Source organism: Chelonia mydas, chromosome 2 (genome assembly GCF_015237465.2).
Source record: "Chelonia mydas isolate rCheMyd1 chromosome 2, rCheMyd1.pri.v2, whole genome shotgun sequence".
In the NCBI taxonomy this organism is placed as follows: Eukaryota; Metazoa; Chordata; order Testudines; family Cheloniidae; genus Chelonia; species Chelonia mydas.
The window spans coordinates 10,307,481-10,330,042 of NC_057850.1; the positions used below are offsets into that span (position 1 = coordinate 10,307,481).

Sequence of the window (22,562 nt, forward strand, 5' to 3'; positions counted from 1 at the left end):
TACAGTGTTATGAGGTGCTACAAAATTTAACAGGAAGAAGGTATGCGGCTTTTTAAATCTGGGTTCTGTGGCATTCTCTCTAAGCAGTTCATGGGTAAACTTGGTTTCTGCTGAATAACAGCATCTGAAGAAGAAGGTTTATAATAAAACTGTGAGATAGAAGGAAGATGCTGCTTCTTTTTTTCTTTTTTTTTTTCCTTTTTTATAGTGTTACCTGTATGGTCTTTCAAAAATTAAAATATGCTTTAAGGGTTAACAACTTCTGGAATGAAGGAATCTTGTACCCCTTTGGTGGTGGATTCTCTTTGACCCTAAACTCTGGAATGCTGCAAAAGTGGTCCTTACATTGGTTCTCTTATTCAGTGGCTCTGAACAGCAGCACCTTACCTCCATCAGGGAAAGCAAAACTGTATTCCCCTTTTCAAGTTCCCAGTCAATTTTGCTCCTCAGATGATCCATTTGTGGTGCTTAGAGGACGAGGTGATGTTCAAAAGAGTTGCTTTATTTGAAAATAAAATAATGTATTTTAGGAGAGGTAGATTAAATAGGACTTCTCTTTTCTTTTCCCTGTCTTAGTGCTGAAGGAAGCCACACTTCTGGTCAAAGTAATGGCAGAGATCATCAAGCACTTGCTAAAGCAGTTCAAGTTCATCAGGACACGTTACGTACCATGTACTTTGCTTGACATGTTTTAATGTTTAGCGATTTAGTAGAGTTGGATTCACGTGAGACCAGCTGCACTTAGACCAACAGTTGCCCACGCTACAGTGACAGCCAGCAATGAGTGATGCATCTTTATTTTATTAGTTTTTCCATTTGCAAGAAAGCCTTCCGTCCGGAATTTCAGACTTGATTATGAACTGCAGACCCGTACAAAACCCCACAGTTGTTGGAAATGTGGTTTGCCAAAATCTCTAAGCTGCTTGTCAGAAAACAAACCCATATTTTGTAGTTAAATCAAAAGCTGTGATCTCAGGGCTAAAAACAAAACAAAACTTTTTCATGTAGTTTGCTATTCAATTTATTTGTGTGTTAATAATTTGGAAATACCTTATTCACGTCAAATTTGATGAGCTCAGATGCTGTGAGCTTGCTTTTAAAACAAAGAAAGAAAAGGAAAAGCACTACTTCAGTATTTATGAAGCCTTGATCATTCTGTATGCATTTACAAAAGTTTTATTTTCAAAGTGCAAAAAGATAATAATTCTGGTCCTCCACTGTCTTACAGGATCATTCTGTATGTCTAAGAGCAAATGTATTTTCTGAAATTTGTTCTTGAATGTCTTTTATTGTGCTGCATTTAAAGATTTTTTCATAGACTTATGAAATAATTTCAGAAAAAAATTAACTTGTATCTGAACCTTTAATAAGTCCAGTGAGATTGGCAAAAAGAAAATGTGCCATTCAAATTTTTTTAAACTTTTTTTTTAAAATCATACTGACAGCTAATCATAGAATTTGTCCTATAGGACTCTGACACTTACTTTCCAAAGTTTCTAAAAGAATACGGGTCTGTGGTGATAAATACAGTACAATCCTTCACTGTTATGTTTGAATTTTTGGAAATTTTATATGTTTCACAGTATTAATGTGATAGACTAGATGCTATTATTTATTTTATTTACTAAGGAGTGCTCATCATATTTCTGTTAACATATCAAGAAAGCTTTGGATTTTAGACATTAAAACCGTATCATGGAGACATTATTATTCAAATGCAGGAATATGCAATTGAGTTGGATATGACAGAAGTCAGAGATGTATACAGTGTGTATTGTATAGCTTGTAATTTCTGGAAAGACTTTTTCAGCATGCACACAACATGGCAAGTTTCACCTGTGCATTCAGAGAGACACACCGTGAGACCAACATTCTCCATCCATTCAAGCACAAAACAATTCTACTTTATTTATTTGTTGATTATTGGTGAAGCAGCAGTTCAAATTGAGGAGAATGGTTCACTCTTTATAGTTTAGCTAGCCAAATTTAATAGAATCTATGCAGTAAAAATAACTCTTAGGAAACTTTTGAAGTTTACTTGTGGAAGAAAGTGAAACTCTTTGTTATACATAAGGTCAATAGTGTGAGTGAGATTTTTGCCATTCTCTTAGGAGAAGCATTAATTGAAACTGATAATTATTAGACATATATGCTTCTGTTAGTTTGCACACTGGGTTCATATACATCATAATACATGTATAAACCATTGCACTAATTGTGACACCATAAACAATTTTAGAAGAGGATGGGGGGGGGAAGCAAAAGTTGTTTATGCTGACTTGATTTTGTTTAATGTTCTCGTATGCTAAATCAAGTACATATTAAGCATGTAGATTTTTTTTAAAGTTGCATTCTCTTCCTTTGTTTCATTCAGCGCGTGCGCGCGCGCTCTCTCTCTCTCTTTCCCTTCCCCCTGACAAGCATATTTACCTCTAGCCATCAAGGTGGGCAAACAGCCTCATCCAGAATTAGTGTCAGTGCCATATTTTGTATAGACTAGAACTGTTTGCTGTTGAGTAAGCCAGAAAATGCCCATCTTTGCTGCCTAAAAGGTTTAGGTGCATAATTTTGTGTACAAGTTCAGGTCTGCACCTTGTCGCACAGCATGTTGTTGCTCGTGTTGTTTGGCTGAAGCAACAAAGTAAATTCTGTTAATGGATGAGTCAGTCATATGTACATCATGCTAGTTTATTATTCCTGTCTTGCTGTTGAAATCAGTGGGCCAGAATCTGTTGTCAGTTATAGTTGTGTAACTACAGTTACTCCTGATTACACTGGTAACTGAAAATAGAATTCAGCCCTTTGTAATTACTAAGCAGGTTATAAAAGCCACCACTAAAACAAATTTAGCTGATTTGCAGTAGCTTTTCTATGATGAGTGTGTTGCACTTTTCTCTACAGTATTTTGAGCAGTGTAGAAATTCATTGCTGGCTTTAATTTTGGCACATTATCAGACAATTGTGTGAGTTATTCTTTAAGAAGTTAAAATAATTAGTCAGCCATTTTTAAAATTCCATTGGTGGTTCTTGCTATTTGTTATGGTTAGGTGCTCAGGATGATATTCATCTTCTTCTCCTCTTTCTCTGCTGCACAAACCTGGAGTAAATTACTTTATATGGGCAACCAGATACAGCAAGGATCCACCTCAATCCCACATCCTGAATTCAAGGTAGATCAAAGGGCTATGGTGCCTCCTCCTGTGGCTTTTGTTCTAGTCTATGGGCTAGAATACCAGGTGCTTCTCCAATGTGGGAGTTCCGGTCTACTGGCTCTGTGCAAAGATCCAGAAGCCCCCACTCCAAAGACCCCTAACATGCAGCCAAGATATCCAAAAGGCATGGGTGCAGAGGATTGCTGTGGGGGCTCTGCAGACACTCCACCAAAGTGTCTGTTGCCCCTATGTCCTGTTAGCACGAATGGGAATTGTGTGCAGTTCCCTCAAATGTAATGAAGGATGCAAACCCCTGAGGAATGATTGTCAGTACGGTGGGACTGGGGAGTTTACAGTTTGTAGATATATATATTAGCTAGAGTACTCTAATTTTTAAAATGGCTTTGATTTTTTCCTAATGAAATATACAGTGAATTAGTCCATCATATAATTTAATTGATTTAAATATTTTTAGGAAAAGTTTTTTAATGGGCAATGCACTTTGAAAAGTAGGCACTCTGTGTGCATAATAACTGCTTTTTATAAAGATTAATATAAACAACATGCATAGACCAAAACAGCTCCAATCAAATAAACAATACACCTTTATCCTTTTCAGTTTACTCCAGCCTGCAAGGACAGCAATATCTCGGGTAAACGTGTATAAATTTACCCACAAAATATTCTCTCTAAGAACTAAGGAAAAGTGGTTGCAAAATATTGTGTATACGAAGTTTAGGAATGTGACACATGCCCACAGATGCTATTGAATTCATACGTAAGGCTGATAGTTTTAACCATTAAGTCACTGGTTCAAATTCAACTCAGGTCAGCACTAACCAAAAGTACTTACTATCTGCAATTCGTTGGCCTGTGCAAAAAGATATCTAACTCCAGTTGCTAGAGAACCATGAAGCAGATCCTCTTCTGTTACAGTGGTTCTGCTCTGAGCTACATTTGCACCAATTGCAGCAATGGTATTTTGTATCTTGGTCTCATGATTGGTGCAAATTGGCCTTCTTGTTAGCAAAACCAGGTCAGGATTGAGCAATGTGGAACAATTGTGCGTTCACAGTGTACCGTTTTGTGGAAAAACGGGATCCAGGCTCTACAACTGTCAATCTCAGATCTTTTATTAGCATTATATTTATATAAAAATGATCCTTATGAAAAAGGCTGATAAGTGATGGACATGTTAGAAATAGGTATGTGAGGCTTTACATTGTGTGTGTGTGTGTGTGTGTGTGTGTGTGTGTGTTGGAAGATGAAGGGTTAAACAATTCTGAGTTAAGTGTCAGCTATAACTTTGAATTTCCTGCCTTATTTGTACTAAATATTAACACTACTGAAATAGAGAGAGACTTCAGAGGCTAATAGAAATGCTGCTATTCAAAGGTGCAAAACAAAACCAGCAAAGATAAAATATTCAATGGAAGCCATTTTTTAAAAAAGCTAGATACAAAACTACTATTGGGCTCTGTTGTGCCTTTTTAGGTACTTCTGGTGTTTGGGCTGATGGAGGGTTACACTGACCCAGTGGGATTGCTCAGAGTCACAAAGCCTTCTGGAGCACCTGGGAAAACTGTTGAATCACCCTTTAAGAGGTTGTGCTCTGCTAGCAGTTGCTGGTGAGGGATGGAGTTATGCTTCTGCGTTCTCCCCTCTGCCCTCTTTGGGTTAACTGTTTGAGGTAGCCCTTGCAGTCCTTGCACCTTCCCTTCCCCTCCTGCTTTGCCCTAGCCCATGTGTAGGTGCATATTTGTCAGTTTGCATTAGTATGCATAGTTTTGACTTGATTCAGACTAAAATACTTTCACGCCTGTAATTAAATATTTTATTGACTATTGCATAGATCATTGGAATAGTTGGTAATCTATTTTCCAAAATCTTTTCATATTGACTTGCATATTTCTAGAACTGTCATGAGAAAAACCTTCAGGTGGCTTTTGTCAATTGCCCAAGTCACAAGGAGGTGTTGTGTGATAATCTGCTAGAGTCTGCTTGCAAATTTTACAGGTAATTATGCTGAAAGAAATTTCCATTGTGTAAGTGTGGTGGGGGGTGTTCATGACCCCATTTCCCTCTTTCTTGTACTCTCAAACATATCTTTCACAATTATTTAACCCAAAATTTGTCTAGCATATGTTTAGTTTTTACGTTTGATTAACTTATTTCAGTAAATGTTGTGGCCTTTGTGTAGATTTAAATGAGTAGTCCGATCCAAACAAGGCTTGATAAAAAATGATATATTTATTAGTAAATCACTTTTTTATTATTAAGATTAAAGGTGAAATTTTCAAAAAGGTTTAAATCACTTTTGAAAATGGCACTGAAACCCATATTTTTAAAGGTATTTAGGCATTGTGATGCTGAGCACAGCAACATCTAAATATCTTTAAACATCAGGGCCCTAGTCAGTTAGGCTCCAAAGTGCCTACATCATTTCTGAAAATGTAACTTAAGCTCTGACATCATTCCGGCTTTTTTGAAAATTTTATCCAAATATTGTCTGGTTTGTATGTGCCAGACTCAGGATCAAATTTTAATCACAAGTGCATTGCACTTTGCTGGATAACTCAGATTTTCTTTTGCACTTATGGATTGCAGCAGTAAATTCCTCGAGTTAAATGTGTACCACACATTATTGGAGACCCGATTCTTCTCACAGTAAGTTATTAGCAAACATCTCATTGACTGCAATGAGCGTGAGAGCAGGAAAAGGCCCTTCATTAGAATCTGCCTTTTTGTCTTGAAAATTTCAGTTAGATGCTGTAGGTTACAGTGCGTGTTTAATGGATTACCTTCTTTCTGACTAAGAATGCTGACATTTTAAGACTACAATAGGCCAGTCCTGCAGCTTTTACTCATGCAAAGCTCACACTAAAGTCCATCAGTTCTGCACAAATTATAAATGTAGAATTGGGACCTTTACTGGGGGATGTAGATGGAAATGTTGGTTCATTTGATGTAATCCAGAGAACACTTTGGGTGGCATAGATAAGCCATAAGACTTTTTATAATGTAAGAGATTTCTTACACATGAGAAAAGGAATGTAAATAAGTTCTCTCTCCAGGTTTTCACACTCAATGCCAGTTGTAATCAGATTATAAATAGTCTTCTTAATTGTTTTTTCTATTTTGAAAATTTCTCCAAAAGTAACATCTCCTTTGCTTTAATCGTCACTGTGGTTGTTAGACCCAGTGTGACTTTCTCAGTTTCTAACACAGGACAGTATATTTTTGATTTTTATATTCTATTTAGTAACTTGCTTCTAAATGCATACCTACAATCTTTTCTAAGGAAAATTTCAATTTAAACAGAAAATAATTGCACTGATTTTTTGAAAACTTCCCTTTTACTGTAACAGACTTTTTTGCATCTGCTGTAGCTGGTTGAAAATACTGTAAATAGTAGTATGAATAGCAAAACATTGAAATGTTCTACATACCATTCATTGTTGTACTTGCATTTTTAGAGATACTGCCCACTTTACAGTATTAAGATATGAGCTGTATATGTTTTTTTTTTTAATTTTATTACACTTTCTCATTTTGCATGTGGTAGATACATCCATAAAGGGTACAGTTTCTCATTTGCTTTCTGTAAAATGGAGTCAGGTTTTTTTGTCTTTATTTACATAACAATTCTTCCCTAACCGTCTCCCTTCTACCCATGTTTTCCGCACCACACTGCACAAAATGTAAAAAACATTTGAAGTTACCAAAATTCAGATTGTAAAGCATTTAAATGCCTCTCTTTAATATCACTGGTAGATAATTAATAGCGCTAATATCTGTGCTAATAACCATAGCTCTGTAATGCATTTTTTTTTTCCTAGCTCCTTCCAGCACTTGATTCTGGCATCAGATTCTAAAGGACTAGTCTGTGAGGCAGTGTTAATAGAATCATAGAAATTAGAGATGGAAAAGCCTAATGTAGCATCTAGGCTATTCCTCTGCTGATGCAGAATTGTTCCCTATAGTATTTTTTAGAGCTGTGACTTAGGAAACAGGGCTACCAAGTTGCCTTCTTGGTCACCCACATTAGAAAGCCACCAGTCTAATGATTTGCATTAATTGATTGTTTGCTTCTTAGAGGCTGGAGAGACCAAAACTACGGCACTGCTACTGTTTTATACACAGTACGTTGGTAAATCTCTCCTCTCAGCTCTAAGGCTTAATGGCTGTAGTGTATAGCACCTTGGAAAGTCTCAAAGTGAGTCATTTTTAATCCAAAAGTTTGTGTTTAATGGTGTAAAGTATAATCCATGATATAACATTTAAAGTTCTTCAGCTGTTTTTCCCCCATGTTTCTTTGTCTGAAGTGTTAAAGTAAATGTAATGGCTTGGCCAAATCACTACAGAAGGTGATTTCCTATCATTCTTTAGTTTGCAACCAGGTGCAGTTAAAAGCTACCTCCTATACTCTTCCACAAATTAATATTTGCTTTTGAAATGCAACTGTCGTTTGTTGTAAACGGCCAAAATATTCCCAAATGAGCTGAATTGTTTCCTTCTGGCTTGAGAACTTATGTGCCATACTGTGATTCTTGATATCTGCTTGCCACTTATTATTTTTATGTAGGGCAGGTTGGGATGGTGTTAATGGAATGCTGTCTGTCAAAGTTTTGGAAATAGTGAGGCAACTGATTTCACATGTCTGGCATGTTCATTTTCATTCATGTTTACTTTTGTTAATAGGGATACCACCTTAAAATAGTCCGCTCTTGTAGTAGTTGTGTTTTCACGCTGCTGTTTCCAGGCAAAAATTGTTTTTTTGTGTTAGCTCTATGATTTGCTGAAAAATATATCCTGTTTTAATTGAAGGTGACATTTGAAGGTGCTTGAAACATATTTTGAAGCTGAGACAAAAATTATGTATTAGAATATTTTTTTAAAATACCTTTTAGGTAATTTTGAGATTGTAACCTTGAAGATACTATATTCCAAGTGATAAGGATATAAATTTTAAACACAGAAAATGTCTTGAATATGTTTGTATTGTGAATATGTTCTCTCAATAACGTGCAAGGCCTTGGCCACACCTCAGATCTTAAAATAAGTGCACATACACAAAAGGTGCTTTGAATGATCTGAAACTGAACTGTAGAAAACTCTGTTAATACATCATATTTTGTTTACAATGAATCCAGACAAGCTTCCTTATTTTGTATTTAACCACTTTGTTGTCAGAAATTTTATCAACTTATGCACAGTACATTAGCTCAGTATTATCGGAATTTTCTAAATTTAATGTTTAAAAATCATTTGGTTCTTTAAGCCACAGAAGTTGGCGAGTGAGAAGTAATCATTATATTTTTTTGCTGTTTCTTCTCACTGAAATGCTTGGGCATGGCACCCATGGACACTAGTGAAAATTGTGTTATGAATGGGAGAGCTAGACTCATTGATGTTCCTATAATTAACAAATTTGTCTACAGATTAAAAATAGTCTAGTATATTGACTGACTGCTCATAGATTCACATCCCAAAAAGAAGGCTTACCAAGTAGCAGCTATTCAAGGGCAGAATCCTTGAGACTGCTCAGTTTTTACTCTGCCCTTACTCAGGCAAAATGCCCAGTGAGTGTGGAGCACAGGATTTGGCCCCATGTACAATAGCTGCTTTTCAGAAGACAGTTCACTACATCTGGTGTTATGGATTCTTGTGCCATCTCTATGCCATACTGGTTCTAGAAGTGCCACTGAGTGATCCACCGTGTAGATTTATTAAGCATAACACACCATGAGCCCATCTTCATAACACAACAATAGCATTATATGTTACCTTTTGGATAATTGGCTGTCAATCCCAAACCCAGGCCCAGATCCTCCTGGGAATCTGTGGAAAGAGGGAGCCTTTTACAGACGGATCTGTAGGAGAGAGCGTATGTAACCTCTATTGCATTATCTGCCCCATTCGCCAAGGACGATAGGTGCAGAGACTGGCTGTGGAGACTGTTCTCCAGAGCACTGCTTATCCTGCCTTTATTCAAATGAGAATTAACGTTGCTCCCTTTAGGTTCTCTTTGTGGCTTCTATTGACCAGCTACAAGGTGCCAACCCAAAAGCAGCACAGCTCTTGGGGTAGGTGGGCAGTAAATCAGTCTGGAAGCAAAAATCAACATTCAAACTGCTCCTGCTGGCACAGATTGCTAAGTTATCGACCCTATGAATTTCACAAGAAGGGGAGGCTTGGCAGGCAACTCCACAAGAATGTCAGAATTTTATCCATCTGGCTTCCTCCCAGACTACCAAAGACTATTCTGATTGGCTTGGGATGGCTGCTATTGCAAGGTCATTGGCATGGGCACTGGCTTAAGTATAGGGATTTGGGGAGAACTGGACTTGAAGATTTGTAAGGATACAAGAATCCTGCCATCCCCCTCCCCCAAAAAATGGATCCATGACACAAAATGCAGACTTTTGTTAATATCTGTTCCCAGGATACATCTTAATATCTTCAAAGGAGGGATTACTCTTTAATTGGACCGCTTATTGTATTTATTAATGGATCTTAAATTGAATGGCTATATTTAATATTTTTTTTTAAAAAAAGGTATTTTAAATTTTTGTTTTGCCTAATTAAATTAGACATATTAAAACAAAGTGGCATGCTTTGTATGCTTACGTTTTAAAAGAAAGTCTGTTTGTTTAAAAACATTTGATTTTCCTTACCACAGTTTTCCCCATTCCTTGCATGCACTCTGTTGTACTAGGCTCCAACTTGTTTCTTTTCCTTAAACCCTGCTGAAACACTTGGGGCCAAGTCATCAGTGTAAGTTGCACACTTGATCAACATGACGATCAGGACATTACGTTTGTTTGTTTTTTAAATATATACTTACCTCACACTTTATTTTTTCTGAGAGCTTTGAAGCTTTAACTACTTAAACATCCCAAAAGCCCAGCTCGGTACACAGAGGAAGGATTTGAGGCACAGAGTAAGATTAGGAACTTAGGAGATCCTGGTTCCCAGGCCCATATCTGTTCCATTAGGCTATGCTGCCACTCAAAAAGTGTATGTAATGTTTATTTGGACTTGGTTCATTCTGTGCCTAACAACTTTTATTCTCCCAAAGTTAAAAGTTGAAATATTATACTGTACTTTGGCCTGGCACCCACACTGTCCCTGAATCTTGCAGCTGTGTGTAAAATTGCACATTAATGCTGGTCATGTCTGAATATCATTGGTTTGGGACTTTTTTTATTTATTTTATCATTTTTTTAAGCCTGCCATGTCTTCTCCTCCATTCATTCTGGCTTATAGTGGCTTAATAACTTGTGAGTAGGTCTAACTACAGAGGGCCTGTTCCTACACTTCTTGTGCACCCAAAATTCCCATTTACTTAGTGGGAGTTTTGGGGTGTGCAAAAATGGCAGGATGAAGCCCCTAGTGTGAGAACATACCACGCAATAAAGATATTTTTAAAAATTGTGTCCAGCTCCCATTGAAGTTGATGATAATATTCACATTTACTTCAGTTGTCACAGGGTCAAGCCCTTAATACTTTGTTGTTGTTTTTTTAAGCAAACATTGGCCCTATTTTTTAGACCCCATATTTACATTCAAACAATCATTAAACTATTTAGGACTACTCATGTACATTGAAAGATTGGGCTCTTTTTTTTTTTTTTGCCCTTTTGGTATATTTTATTATTTTGTTTTTATTTGCAATAAAGTAAAATAACATGTCACTAACCACTTGACGAACTTAAGTCTTTTGATAGATCCAACTAACATACATTGTCTTGGCAGGAATGTTTAACCCCAGGAATGCCTCTATTAAAATCAGATTCATTTAAATTAGCCCAACTTCTGCATTTCTTTTTGTGTGATAGAACTTGGGCAACTTCAAATAGTTTATGTATGTTTGATTTTTGCTTTTTTAGATACTGATTCCATGTTTTAAACTAGTTGTTGTAGGGAAGATAGTGTACACTTTTATATAGGCAAGAAAATATTTAACTCATTTTAAAAAGGATCTGTAATAAATATTTTTCCTTTACTAAATCAGGGTCTTTATTGTTAAAATGTAAACTAGTTATAATGAAGCACTATACCTGGAAACTTTCTCCTGTGTTCTGTTCTGAAAAATGTTACCATTCATATTGGACAAATTGCTATCTTATTCTGATCCAAATATACTTTATTTTGTTTGGGGTTTTTGTTTTTGTTTTTGGTTAAAAGAAGGGGCTGCCTCCATATAAGAGATTTAGGGACAAATTTTCTGCTGGGGCAAATAGACACAGCTCTATTGACTTCAGTGGAGTTTCATCAGTTGACACAAGCAGAATATTTGGCCTTTAGAATTTACAGTAAGTCAAGTTCACAAACTGAGACCAGTTGCAAATTTCTGTGCAACAAAGTGGTTAACTGATCATGAGGGAGGTGGGATGGAAAAGAGAATGTATTGTTTAAATCCAGATATTTCCTACCTTTGGTACACTTCAGATTTAACTGACACCTACTGAGGGTTTTAACCCTTAATTTTAAACCGTTTTTTTATTATTTTTGTAAAATAACTGAAAAAGAACCAAAAAAGAACTCAAAAGTTTGATTGTACATGCTCCCTTTTTATTTCTTGATTATAAAAAAAAAAAAATGACATTTTGAATCAAAATGTTTTTATGACCATTTAAAGTTTACTATTTTTTTAAGAAGTTGAGCAGTTAAGGGCCTCGTTTCAAGCGGTACTAAATGTTTATTAACCAGTTTATACCTGTGTATTGCATCTGTGTGAAGAAGTCTTGTGCTTGCAATATATATAAACCATCTGGTGCTGTTTTGTTAAAATTGGCACTTCTTGTAAAAACGTATTTATACACATTAGATGCATTGTATAATTTCCATTTACTACACTGATGTAAACTTCATTCTACACATTCATATATAAATTGAGGCTTCATGTAGATATTGTTTAGTTTAAATACACTGTATGTATCTTGAATACTTAATTAAATGCTTGCATGATGCTATGTGGTGATGCCACTTTAAGCCTTAACAAGTTGTTAAATTTGTTGATTGTCCGAGTATGCAAAAACATTAATTTAACAGGATAGGTTGTTCTGTAAAGGAGATGGTAAAGAAGAAAAAAGGTTTCTCACCTAAGAAATAAAGGGAATCTTATAGTGATTGATATATACCGTGACTGACCTTTCAAGGCACTAGCTGTCACTGTTGCGCTACAGAAACTGGGTTATTGTGCATTTCTATGGCAGTATACAGAAAGCAAGTATCCTAAAATCTTGGCTTTTTTGTTTCTAAGATTTATATGACCATAATCTTTTTTCCCAATTTGAAATTTATTTATGTCGGAAAGAGGATTATTATTCAATATTTAAATTTATGTTTATAAACCTGCTCTCAAGTTCTGTGGTTTCTTCAGAGCATGCCATCATTTTTCACTTCTTATGACTGACATTTAATCCTTACAACATTTTTAATTAGAGGCAAAAAAAAGTGTTGGGGACCCAGCTTTCTTTACAATTTGGATCTACCTCATTTAAACAGTTGGGTGCTATTTACTCAAATTGTCAATGAGATTGGGTAAAAAGTGACCAAACATTAAGTGATGACAAACCTCTTAAGAGGCAATACTCTGCAAACCAAATCTTTGTGGTTTATTGTTTAGAAACAACAAATATTTGGATTTTATTCTTTGTGCCTTTTTGTGTTGAGTCCCAATGCATAACAATCAAACATCAGACTCCTAACTAAAAATAGCAAATTAAATAATTTTAACAGCAAATTAAAAAAAAAAAAACATGGAAAAGAGTTTTTAAAAAGTGAAAATATATTTTTCAGTGTATCAAATCATAAAATGTACAGTGTCACAGCAGAATTCTTGTAATGTGAACAGAAATAAAAATCCAATAACTTGATGTTTTTCAAAATATATACATCCCAAACTCTTCTATGCATCCACCTCCATCTATATATGTATGTACATACTGTGCACAAGATTCTGTGTGTGTATATCTGTGTGTGAATATATATATATAGAAAATGAAAGGGGATGTGTGTGTGTGTGTGTGTGTGTGTGTGTGTATGATAGGTAAGGGACTAAAATGTCAAAGTGAGTTTTCCGTGCAGTTTTGTATTTTAACAGTTTACAATTATGTACACATTTTTTCTATTACGTAAACCTTTTTTACTTAAGAAAAATCCTTTTTGGAGAAATTTTAAGTTGTGATACTATCATTTTTGAAGTTTGAAGAATTAAACTTTAATACCAGTAACCAATACAGAGTGGGAATCTTTACTGTAAATTGTATTTAGTTTTAATATTGGGGGGGGGGGGGGGGGGGGGGGGGGAAAGTTCTATGTGGAAGTTGTAAAAGTACCAACATTCCTTAGTGGCAGGACTTCATAACTGTTTCCTAAGGCTTTTTGCTGCAGAGAGACTCAAACAATGAGAAAATGCCTCTGTTAAATGTTTTTTATAAAATTGCTCCGTCAGGTCTACACTTAAGCTATATTTTATAAAGCGTAATCATCCTTTAATATGCTGCATATAAATTATCAGCATTGTTGCACTTTCTCAGTAATAATGTATGCCCTGCAATTGGCTCATGATAAAGACTTCAGTTTTTTAACGAAACAGTAGTACTTTGGGCAGAAGCTAAGATTTATATAGGTACCTCAAGAAAAAAAAAAAGCCTGAATATGCTGCATTTTGTTCCTTTAACTTTTTTCATGTAGTATTTTGTTTGCTTTTTATTATTTGTTTTGTGTATTATTACTAGCTACCTGTTTTGCTTTTTGGGACCCCAATAGAGTTTAGAAAGTTGGTCTGTATTCATTTTGTAGGATGTAGTATCCTTTCTTGTGTCTAATGCAGTAGTTGATGTAAGGTTTTCCCTGCATTCAACAATAGAGGGTGTGGGGAAGTAGGCTTTACATAGTATATTTCAGGGGAAAGATACTACGTTTCTAAAACAGACAATATATGTTCTTAATCCTTTTTTTTAATATTTTAATTTTTTGGTTTTTTTTTTGCTCGTGCTGCTTTCTTGACTCTTTTCTCAAACATGAATGAGAAGATGGGCAGCTTGTTAAGTGGGGAAAAAACCCTGCCCTTTTGGTCTTTAAATACAGGCCAATGAATAAACAGTATTACCTAATTAATAAGGCTGGGCCAAATTGTACTCTGTCACACAATTGCAAATCTCAGAGGGAATTGCACCCATGTGACTCAAAGCAAAATGTATCCTGACTTGAAATTGTAGGCTGTCTAATTATTCAGATTAATGAGTTTTCTAGTTCTTTTTCCAAGTAAATTAAAATATAAAATGTGCACAGATGGGAATTATCTTTGTTGAGAAAAGAAACTGTTGAAGGAAGCTTCTAACGCTGTGAAATTGAGCATTTATTGTCATGTTTTAAGCTTAGGTGGGTCCTTTCTCAAGTTTGTTTTGTAGCTTGCTAGGTAAAATAGTTTGCACTACTTTTGCAATAAACTCATGAAAAACTAACCGTTATTTTCTGTTTTGGTTTCTTACTGTGTATATATAAACTAATACTAAAGACTTAGCATAGTGTTTTTCACCTCCATAAGACTTGTAACAAGCGCAAAATGCTGTAAATCTTGACAAAATATGATGTGAATGATATTTTATAAAGTTATTTTGTATGGTGTCAATTTTGTTTTGCCTCATAGTATGTCAGCAAAAAAAAAAAAAAAAAAAAACATAAAATTCCTCATCTTTACAATTGTCTGTTCAGAGTCTTATTTAATACAAACACATTTGTTGCACTTTATTAGCATAATAGGAGGTTCGGGTTTTGAGTTTCAGGTTATGAGAGATGAATAACAGTGGGACTTTTCAGCTTGGAAAAGAGACGAGTAAGGAGGGATATGATTGAGGTCTATAAAATCATGACTGGTGTGGAGAAAGTAAATATGGAAGTGTTGTTTACGCCTCATAACACAAGAAGTGGGGAGTTCACCCAATAAAATTAATAGGCAGCAGGTTTAAAACAAACAAAAGGAAGTATTTCTTCACACAGTGCAGTGTCAATCTGTGGAAGTCTTTGCCAGATGGTGTTATGAAGGCCAAGACTATAACAAGTTTCAAAAAAGAACTAGATAAATTCATGGAGGATAGGTCCATCAAAGACTATTAGTCAGGATGGGTAAGGATGGTGTCCCTAGCCTCTGTTTGCCAGAAGCTGGGAATGGGTGACTACCTGTTTGGTTCATTCCCCCTGAAGCACCTGGCATTGGCCACTGTCAGACGACAGGATATTGGGCTAGCCGAACCTTTGGTCTGACCCAGTATGGCCGTTCTTATGTTCTTATGATTGCCTTCTTTCAAAAATATACTTTGTCATTAAATCCAATCAAGGAATCAAAGTGCTTTACAAATACCAATTAATTAAACCTTAAACCATTTTATCTTGTGGGACAGGTACTATATTATTCTCATTGTCAGAGTTCAGAATAGAACCCAGAATAATTGACAGCCCAGTCCTGTGCTTTACCATTAGGCCACCTTCTCTCTCTGAGATGTCAGCTTTAGTGCATTATAGACTTGTCTTCACGTACAGCATCATAGAAAAGAAGCTGGGGAAGGGAACCAGTCACTAACAAAACTATGCTGGCTTCTGTCATGGACCCTGTACCCATAATCACCAGGTGCCCTCTCCAGGCAACTTCTGGCAGATGCAGGCGCAGATCTGAGCTGTAGGCTATTTCTGAACAGCACAGGCTATGGCTACACTACACAGCTCACAGCAGCTCAGCTGCATCACTGCTAGCGCAAACGCTCTAGGCTGACAGGAGAGCGCTCTCCTCTTGACTTCATTATATCAGCTCCTGCGAGCAGCGGTAGCTGTGTTGGTAGGAGAAGCTCCCCCACCGCCATCACGCTGTGCACACCGGCGCTTAGGTTGGTGTAATTTACGTTCCCTGGGGGGGCTTATTCACACCCCTGAGCAACATTACTTATACCGACATAAACTGTAGTGTGTACATAGCCCTAATCTCTCCATGTCTCCTCCTCGTGGGAGGAAGAAAAAGCAGTTTTGAGGACTGTGTCCAGATGGAGGTAATCACCTTAAACTGCTACTCTCAGGGGCAGGAGTCCAGTGCTGATTTGCTAGGTTTTCCTTTTCTCCTCCTGGCTCCTGTTCCCACCACAGTCAGGCCTTTAGCTCTTTTTCCCTGGCTTTGGGTACTTCTAGTTAGACACATTCCATGGGAGCTGTGCTTTGACATGTAAAGCACTATATATTGCTAAGTACTCTGAAAAATCAAGTCCTAGACACCTAAAATTGGTCACTCAAAATTACTGTATGCTTTTTACTTTCATCGCTCTGTGCCTCAGTTCCCAATCTGTAAAATGAGGATAATAAGCCCGCATCTCACAGGGGTATATTATAGTGATATGCCATAGAAAAGCCCATGAGATTAATAATGGTCAGAGTCTGAATAGTGTGCAGTAAATAAAGCATAATAAAAATATAAAATCAAATACTGACTAGCTGCTTATTAAATGAGCACTGACCATCTTATGCACTGAATGAGGCAGTGGTCCTGTTGGAAAAAAGAACTTAAAAGCCAGTGTCAGCTCTAGGTACGGTATGAGAAGTCAGCTGTTCAGGGTAACACACTCCAAAAGAATACCAAAATCGCATGCCTGTGCTACAATATTGTGCCATCATTAACTGTTTGTTCCCCCCTCAACACTCTTAACTGTTGGCTTGCCTCCTATCCCTCTTGAGCCGACTGAGCAGGATCTCTTCTCCACCTGCTTCTCCTTCCGCATGACATTTTTTCTTTAACCGGGCAGATGGGGACCCTGTCTGAACTTAGTAAAACCTCAGGACTGGGATTTAATTCACAATTAATGGACACTTAGTTACTTGATTCCAGTGACAGAGAACCAGGCCCCAAGTACCCCGCTCTGGGCATGTACGGTCACAACAGGAAAGAGGCATAGAAAGGAAACTTGGGAAAGTGGGTAGGAGGGTAAGCCAGGGAAGGGAGGGAGCAAAACAGAGCAAGAAGAAAAGAAAGGAAAGGAGAGAGAGTTTTTTTAAAAGTGAAGAAAAAGGAGAGTGAACTGGCTAGAGACCTCCTTTGAAGGATGAAGGAAAGTGAAGTGCAGGCCAGGGTGACATTCTGTGAAGAAGGGAAAAAAATGCGGGGGGAAACAGCTGGATGAGAAAACTAGAAATAGATAGGCAAAGGAAAAGAAAACTAGAAGGAAATATTTGCAAGGTTAGCTTAGTAGGGTGGACAGAGAGGCCTGAAAGGAGAGTGTACTTTAAGCTTAAGAGCCCATGGATTCAGTGGAACACACTATGCCAATCCTGTTGAGTCTAAGACTATGCAGCATGTCTCTCTCCTCTCTTTCTTCCCGCCTACAGATAGTTCACTCAGGAGCCAAGCTGCCGCTGTGTCATCCTCTATAACTGGGTGCTTGTTGCCTCTTGGAGGCGGTCAGAAGTCTCTGAAAGGGAGCTAGTGCTGCAAAGAGCACCATTAGCTTTGGCAGGGATATCCACCTGAAAAACCACTCTATTTTTATTGTTTAACAGTGGCGGCTTCCTGGCTTTATCACACCTGAGGCACATTTTGCTCACAGAGCAAAATCTGTGGCACGTAGTCATAGTCTCAAGTCCAATGTGTCAGAGGCAAGCAGGTTGTAGATATTCATGCAGATGTTTGTGGGGGGGCAGAGGGCAGAAAAAATAGACACACTCTCTTTTGTTGTTTTAGTCGTAGGGTGTATTGGCTACTATTCATTATCAGGGTTAGAGAATGAAACTAACATTAGTCCTATAAGAAATATTCTGCCTGTGTGGTTCATTTAATGGTTGAAAGTTCCTAAATCATGCTGGGGTCAGATTAAGAAAATTCATTGTAACTGTCATGTTTTATTGTTTGAGCACTATAATAGACCCTGAATCTGAAGCATGATTTAATTCAAAGAGTAAAGCTGACCTGCTCATGCACTGAGTGCTGGTGCTTTAAATCTTTTCATAAGAATGAAAATGAAGGTTACTTATTTTTAACTGAGGCTCTTCAGGATGGATTCTACATATTCACACTCTGGGGATATGCACTGACTTGTGCCGCTGAACTGTGCAGTCTTCTGCTAGTAGCGCCTATTAAAGCATTCACATGCCCTTTCCCACCCCTCTTCTCAACATTGGAGTATGAGGGTGGGTCTATACATGGGAGTATCGCAACAGTTGCTGCTCCCGTTTCTTCTGCACTAATGCAGAGCCATGAGTAGTTAGGTTTCAGAGTAGCAGCTGTGGTAGTCTGTATCTGCACAAAGAAAAGGAGGACTTGTGGCACCTTAGAGACTAACAAATTTATTTGAGCATAAGCTTTCGTGAGCTACAGTTCACTTCATTGGGTGCATACAGAGTAGTTAGGGCTCTGCAGAAAAGGGGAAGGAAGGCAGGGAGTGTGAATATACAGAGTCCATCTCAAATTACTTTGATTACAAGCAGATAACCTGTTTCTTCTTCGAGCGTCATCTGCATATTTTCACTCTTTGGACAGTTTAGTCATCCACATGAAATGAAAAAAATAGAGGGCAGGTAATGAGTTCTAATTAAACAAGGACTGCAGAACCCATCTACCAAACTGGGCATCCAATTTAGCTGTGATAGCTAATGCATAGTGCTTAGTAAATATATATATTGAGCTCCATGTGGCTGTGTTACACATTTCAATTAGGGGAACATGCTTTAAACATGCTGTAGAAGCAGCCATCATGCTAGTGAGTGTAAGGTATTTTTATAACTAACTTTCTACTTTATATAGTATGAGCCATCAAGATAACATTTGTGTGGTTCTATTTAAATAGAAAGATATAGTCTGTATGCTAAAAAAATATTGTAATTTTGACTCTGCCTTATTTGAATGTGATCTGAGAAAAAACACTGGTTGCATAATGGATTGAGTGACATGGAAATCATATATTACTTTTGGTATAAATTTTGAGAGGACAAAGAACTACTTTATCTTAATTAAAAATTGTAATGGCTAGGCAGCCATTAAGCCATGAAGTTCACTAATCCTCCTGGCTGACATGGCTATAATAAATACAGTTTTAATTAACAGATGGAATAAGGAACAACATGATAAAAGGGTTGAAGAATGGAGACCTATGCTGTGATAATACAAAGTTTGAATTCTATGAGGGAAGAGGCTGTCTCACAGGGGGATAACGATTTAGTAAATCTTTCAGAAATCGCTTAACAATATCATGTAAGACTATAGATTTACCATCTATCGGTATTGTGAAAAGTCACAATTGCAGCTAAATGTATCTTGAGTGAGTGTGACATACCGGGGCACAATCCAGACTAGTGGGGGTGGGGCTGTCACCCCTGCCCTGTAACCCAGGATGCCTTACAATGCCTTGTTGTAGTAGCTCCCTGCTAGGAAAATCACAAACAGCCTTCCACTATGCAAGCCACACCCTGAGTGTCTGTGTGTAATTGTAACCTGCCAGCTACACCCTGGCTCTCACCAACCTTGGTTATTCTGCAGGGTGACCCCTATGTAGTGAGGGATTTTTGCCTTGAATGTTCTGAATAGAGGTTTGCAGAAAAACCTCAGAAGGGGTTTCAAATTTTAAAATTATATTTTTTAATTATGCATAAAAAGTGGTGATAGTATCAGGACACTTTAGTGTGCATAAAACAGTAATTAGTTTTAAAATTGAGACTTAAATAAGTAAAAATTAATAATAGTTTAAATTTTAAAAATCCAATATGGTGGACCAAAATGGTGGCTATTGGGGAGGATCACCTAGACCTTTCTGGGAACTCGTAGAACCCAAGATGGGGGGGGGGGGGGGGGGAGGCAGTCACATGTAGGTGCACAAGAGTTAGCCAATCAGCTGCCAGCTGATTGGCTGAGAGAATGTCACCCCCATTGAAAGAGAAACCAATCAGAGACTGAGAACATGACACCCTCCCCCCCCACTGAAAGGCGACCAATCAGAGATGAGTCGGGTAGGCTGAAAAGTGCATAGAAAGGTGACAGCCAGCAGGTTGAACTCCTAGTGGTTCAAGACCTTCAAGAAGAACAGAAGCTGTAAGACTCCCACCTGGAAAGAAGAGGGTTCCTAGGCAGCTTTGGGTGGAGTCTTGTGAGGCTTTGGGTGGGGGTTGCTTTGGGGGTTCTGAAGAGCCACTGCCTACAAGAGGCAACAAGACTCAGCAAGCAAGACTAGCTATGTTTGGGGTGGAGGCTTGTGAGGCTTTGGCAGGGGGTTGCTTCGGGGTTCCAGAAAGACACTGCCTGCAAGAAGCCTCAAGGAGCATCAGCAAGAGAACCCTGAGGTTGCCCTGGAGGCGGTTGCTGTAGCAACCAAGCCAAGGACCTCAGCTGCCCGCCAGAACCAGCATTGGCGTTGTGTACCAGCTGAGAGGAACAGCAGTGAGACCGAGCAGAAGGACCTTGAGGGTTCAAGAAATACTGAAGAAAAATAAAGTGTGGAAATCTCCACCTATTGTTAAGGAATGTATGGGTGTGTCTGTCAAGAAAGCCAGCTGCAAATATTAATGTAAACAGTTAATGTTAGGTATTAAATGATCAATAAGTGTTAGTGTTACATGTTAAATGTTACTGTTAGTATTCTGTGAATGATTACATTGTTGTACATTATAAAGTCTGTGTCTTTTTTTGATGTGCTGTTTTATTTTAAACTGTAACTCCATTATATTTTATCATACTTGACTTCTTTTCTTCTTGCGTTTCTGTAACTACTTAACTCCTTTAATAAATGATTATTTCTGTTTTCGAAGAAATGCTGCTTGTGTGTGTCAATGTTATACCAATAAAAACAAAAACCAGCAGGATCTTATTAAAGGGAAAAAGGCAAAATACCACATTTATTGTGAATACAGAAAGAATCATAGTAAGCAGTTAGTTATAGCTATACCATTCCATTCAATCTCATATTTATTCACACACACACACACACACACACACACACACGAACGAGGTTCTGCAAGGTTGTTATCATAGTTACCAGCCTTAGGGTTGCTCATGCCAAGCCACTGGCCTGGACATGAGGAGGGAGCAGGGCCTTGTCAGATGCTCATCTGTTGCTCCTGGAAGTTGGTTTGCAGCATCAGACCCCAAAGTTCTCACTTTCTAGAGTCCATTTTTATAGGAATTTCTTCCTATGCCAGTCTATGGGAATTGCTTCATCATGCTGTTGCTGAATCAATCAGCAGATGGCACATTCCTGACAGCTCCGTGCTGCTAGATGTTATCTTGTTCTTTGGTTCCATCCTTGAGGCTGTTGGGTGGATTCCAGTCTGCCCGCTGGGGGTCCTCGGGTTATTTCCACTTGATGCCTTCTTCAGCCGATGGACACTGGATTCTTAGGCTGGCACCTCCCTGATCATTCAGTTATAATCCACACCAAGCATCCATGCACATACATCCTCTATCTCTATTTTAATCACAATTGTTAACAAAACAAGATGAATACAACAAAAGGGCGGGGAGTCTCTGGGTGCTGTTTCTGTTGTTACAGAGTATTGAGTCTCTCTCTGTGTGAGTAGTTGTTATTACGAAGAATTGCTTTGAGAACATACTCTGTCTTAGAATGTACTAACGCAATTAGCAGCTTGCAAGTTTAACACATAGAGGAAGAGAAACAGTACCAAAAACCAAGAGACCTCTTAATTAGTAATACCCTGGAATTTAAACTATGGGGAATCAAACTCATTTGTGATTTTAATACAGAACTTCTTTAATATGATCCAACATCAATCCTTGAGCGTAGGGTGGTATCTGTGTCCTTTCAGGGGTCAGCAAGACTAGCTTGCTCTAGGGAGCCCTCTGCAGCTCAGAGACAAGAACCCTGGGAAAACCCTTCAGGGCCGACTACAGCCTTGTTTACCCTTTGTCAGACAAATATGTAGGTAATGTAAATGGCATCTAAAAATCTTAGGGTAACACCAACACATCCCTAGTTCTGGAACTTCCCCCAGAAATGTATGTCCGGTACTGCCTAGCCCTCTCCTGCACATTACAAGTATATTAAAGGAATAATATGACAGATTATTCTCAAGACGCTTCAATTTAAACATATTGGATTAGATAAAACAGTAAATCAAGTTTATTAACTGCAAAGAGAGAGATTTTCAGAGAGTATAAGTAATGAGTCATAAAAGTCAGAAATAGTTACCAGAAAAATAAAGATAAAACATGCCACTGTATTATTTAGGGTGGTCTACAATACAAACTTAGTTTGATGAAAGCCGCCTTATGACTACACTACTGGGTCCCTTCCAAACTTGCCTGTAACATCGACTTAATTACTCCACCTCTGTGAGAGGCGTCGCGCTTAATTTGAAGGTGCTGGGTGGACAGAGAGGCAGTGTAGACGCAGCATTGTGTAAGTCGACTGAATTGGCCTC

The 22,562-nt window shown here is 37.8% G+C and overlaps 1 protein-coding gene across 6 annotated transcripts in view; it reads left to right on the forward strand.

Annotated features, from left to right (window-relative positions):
- The window catches only part of AGO2 (argonaute RISC catalytic component 2), a 113,606-nt gene extending 98,742 nt beyond the window's left edge, over positions 1-14,864 (forward strand). For all 6 annotated transcript variants that reach the window (XM_043539042.1, XM_043539041.1, XM_037891964.2 and 3 more), the window contains one exon: positions 577-14,864. In XM_043539042.1, the coding sequence (XP_043394977.1) occupies positions 577-685 (109 nt within the window). In that variant the 3' untranslated portion in view covers positions 686-14,864. The remainder of the gene's footprint in view (positions 1-576) is intronic.
- The last annotated feature ends 7,698 nt before the right edge of the window (positions 14,865-22,562 follow it).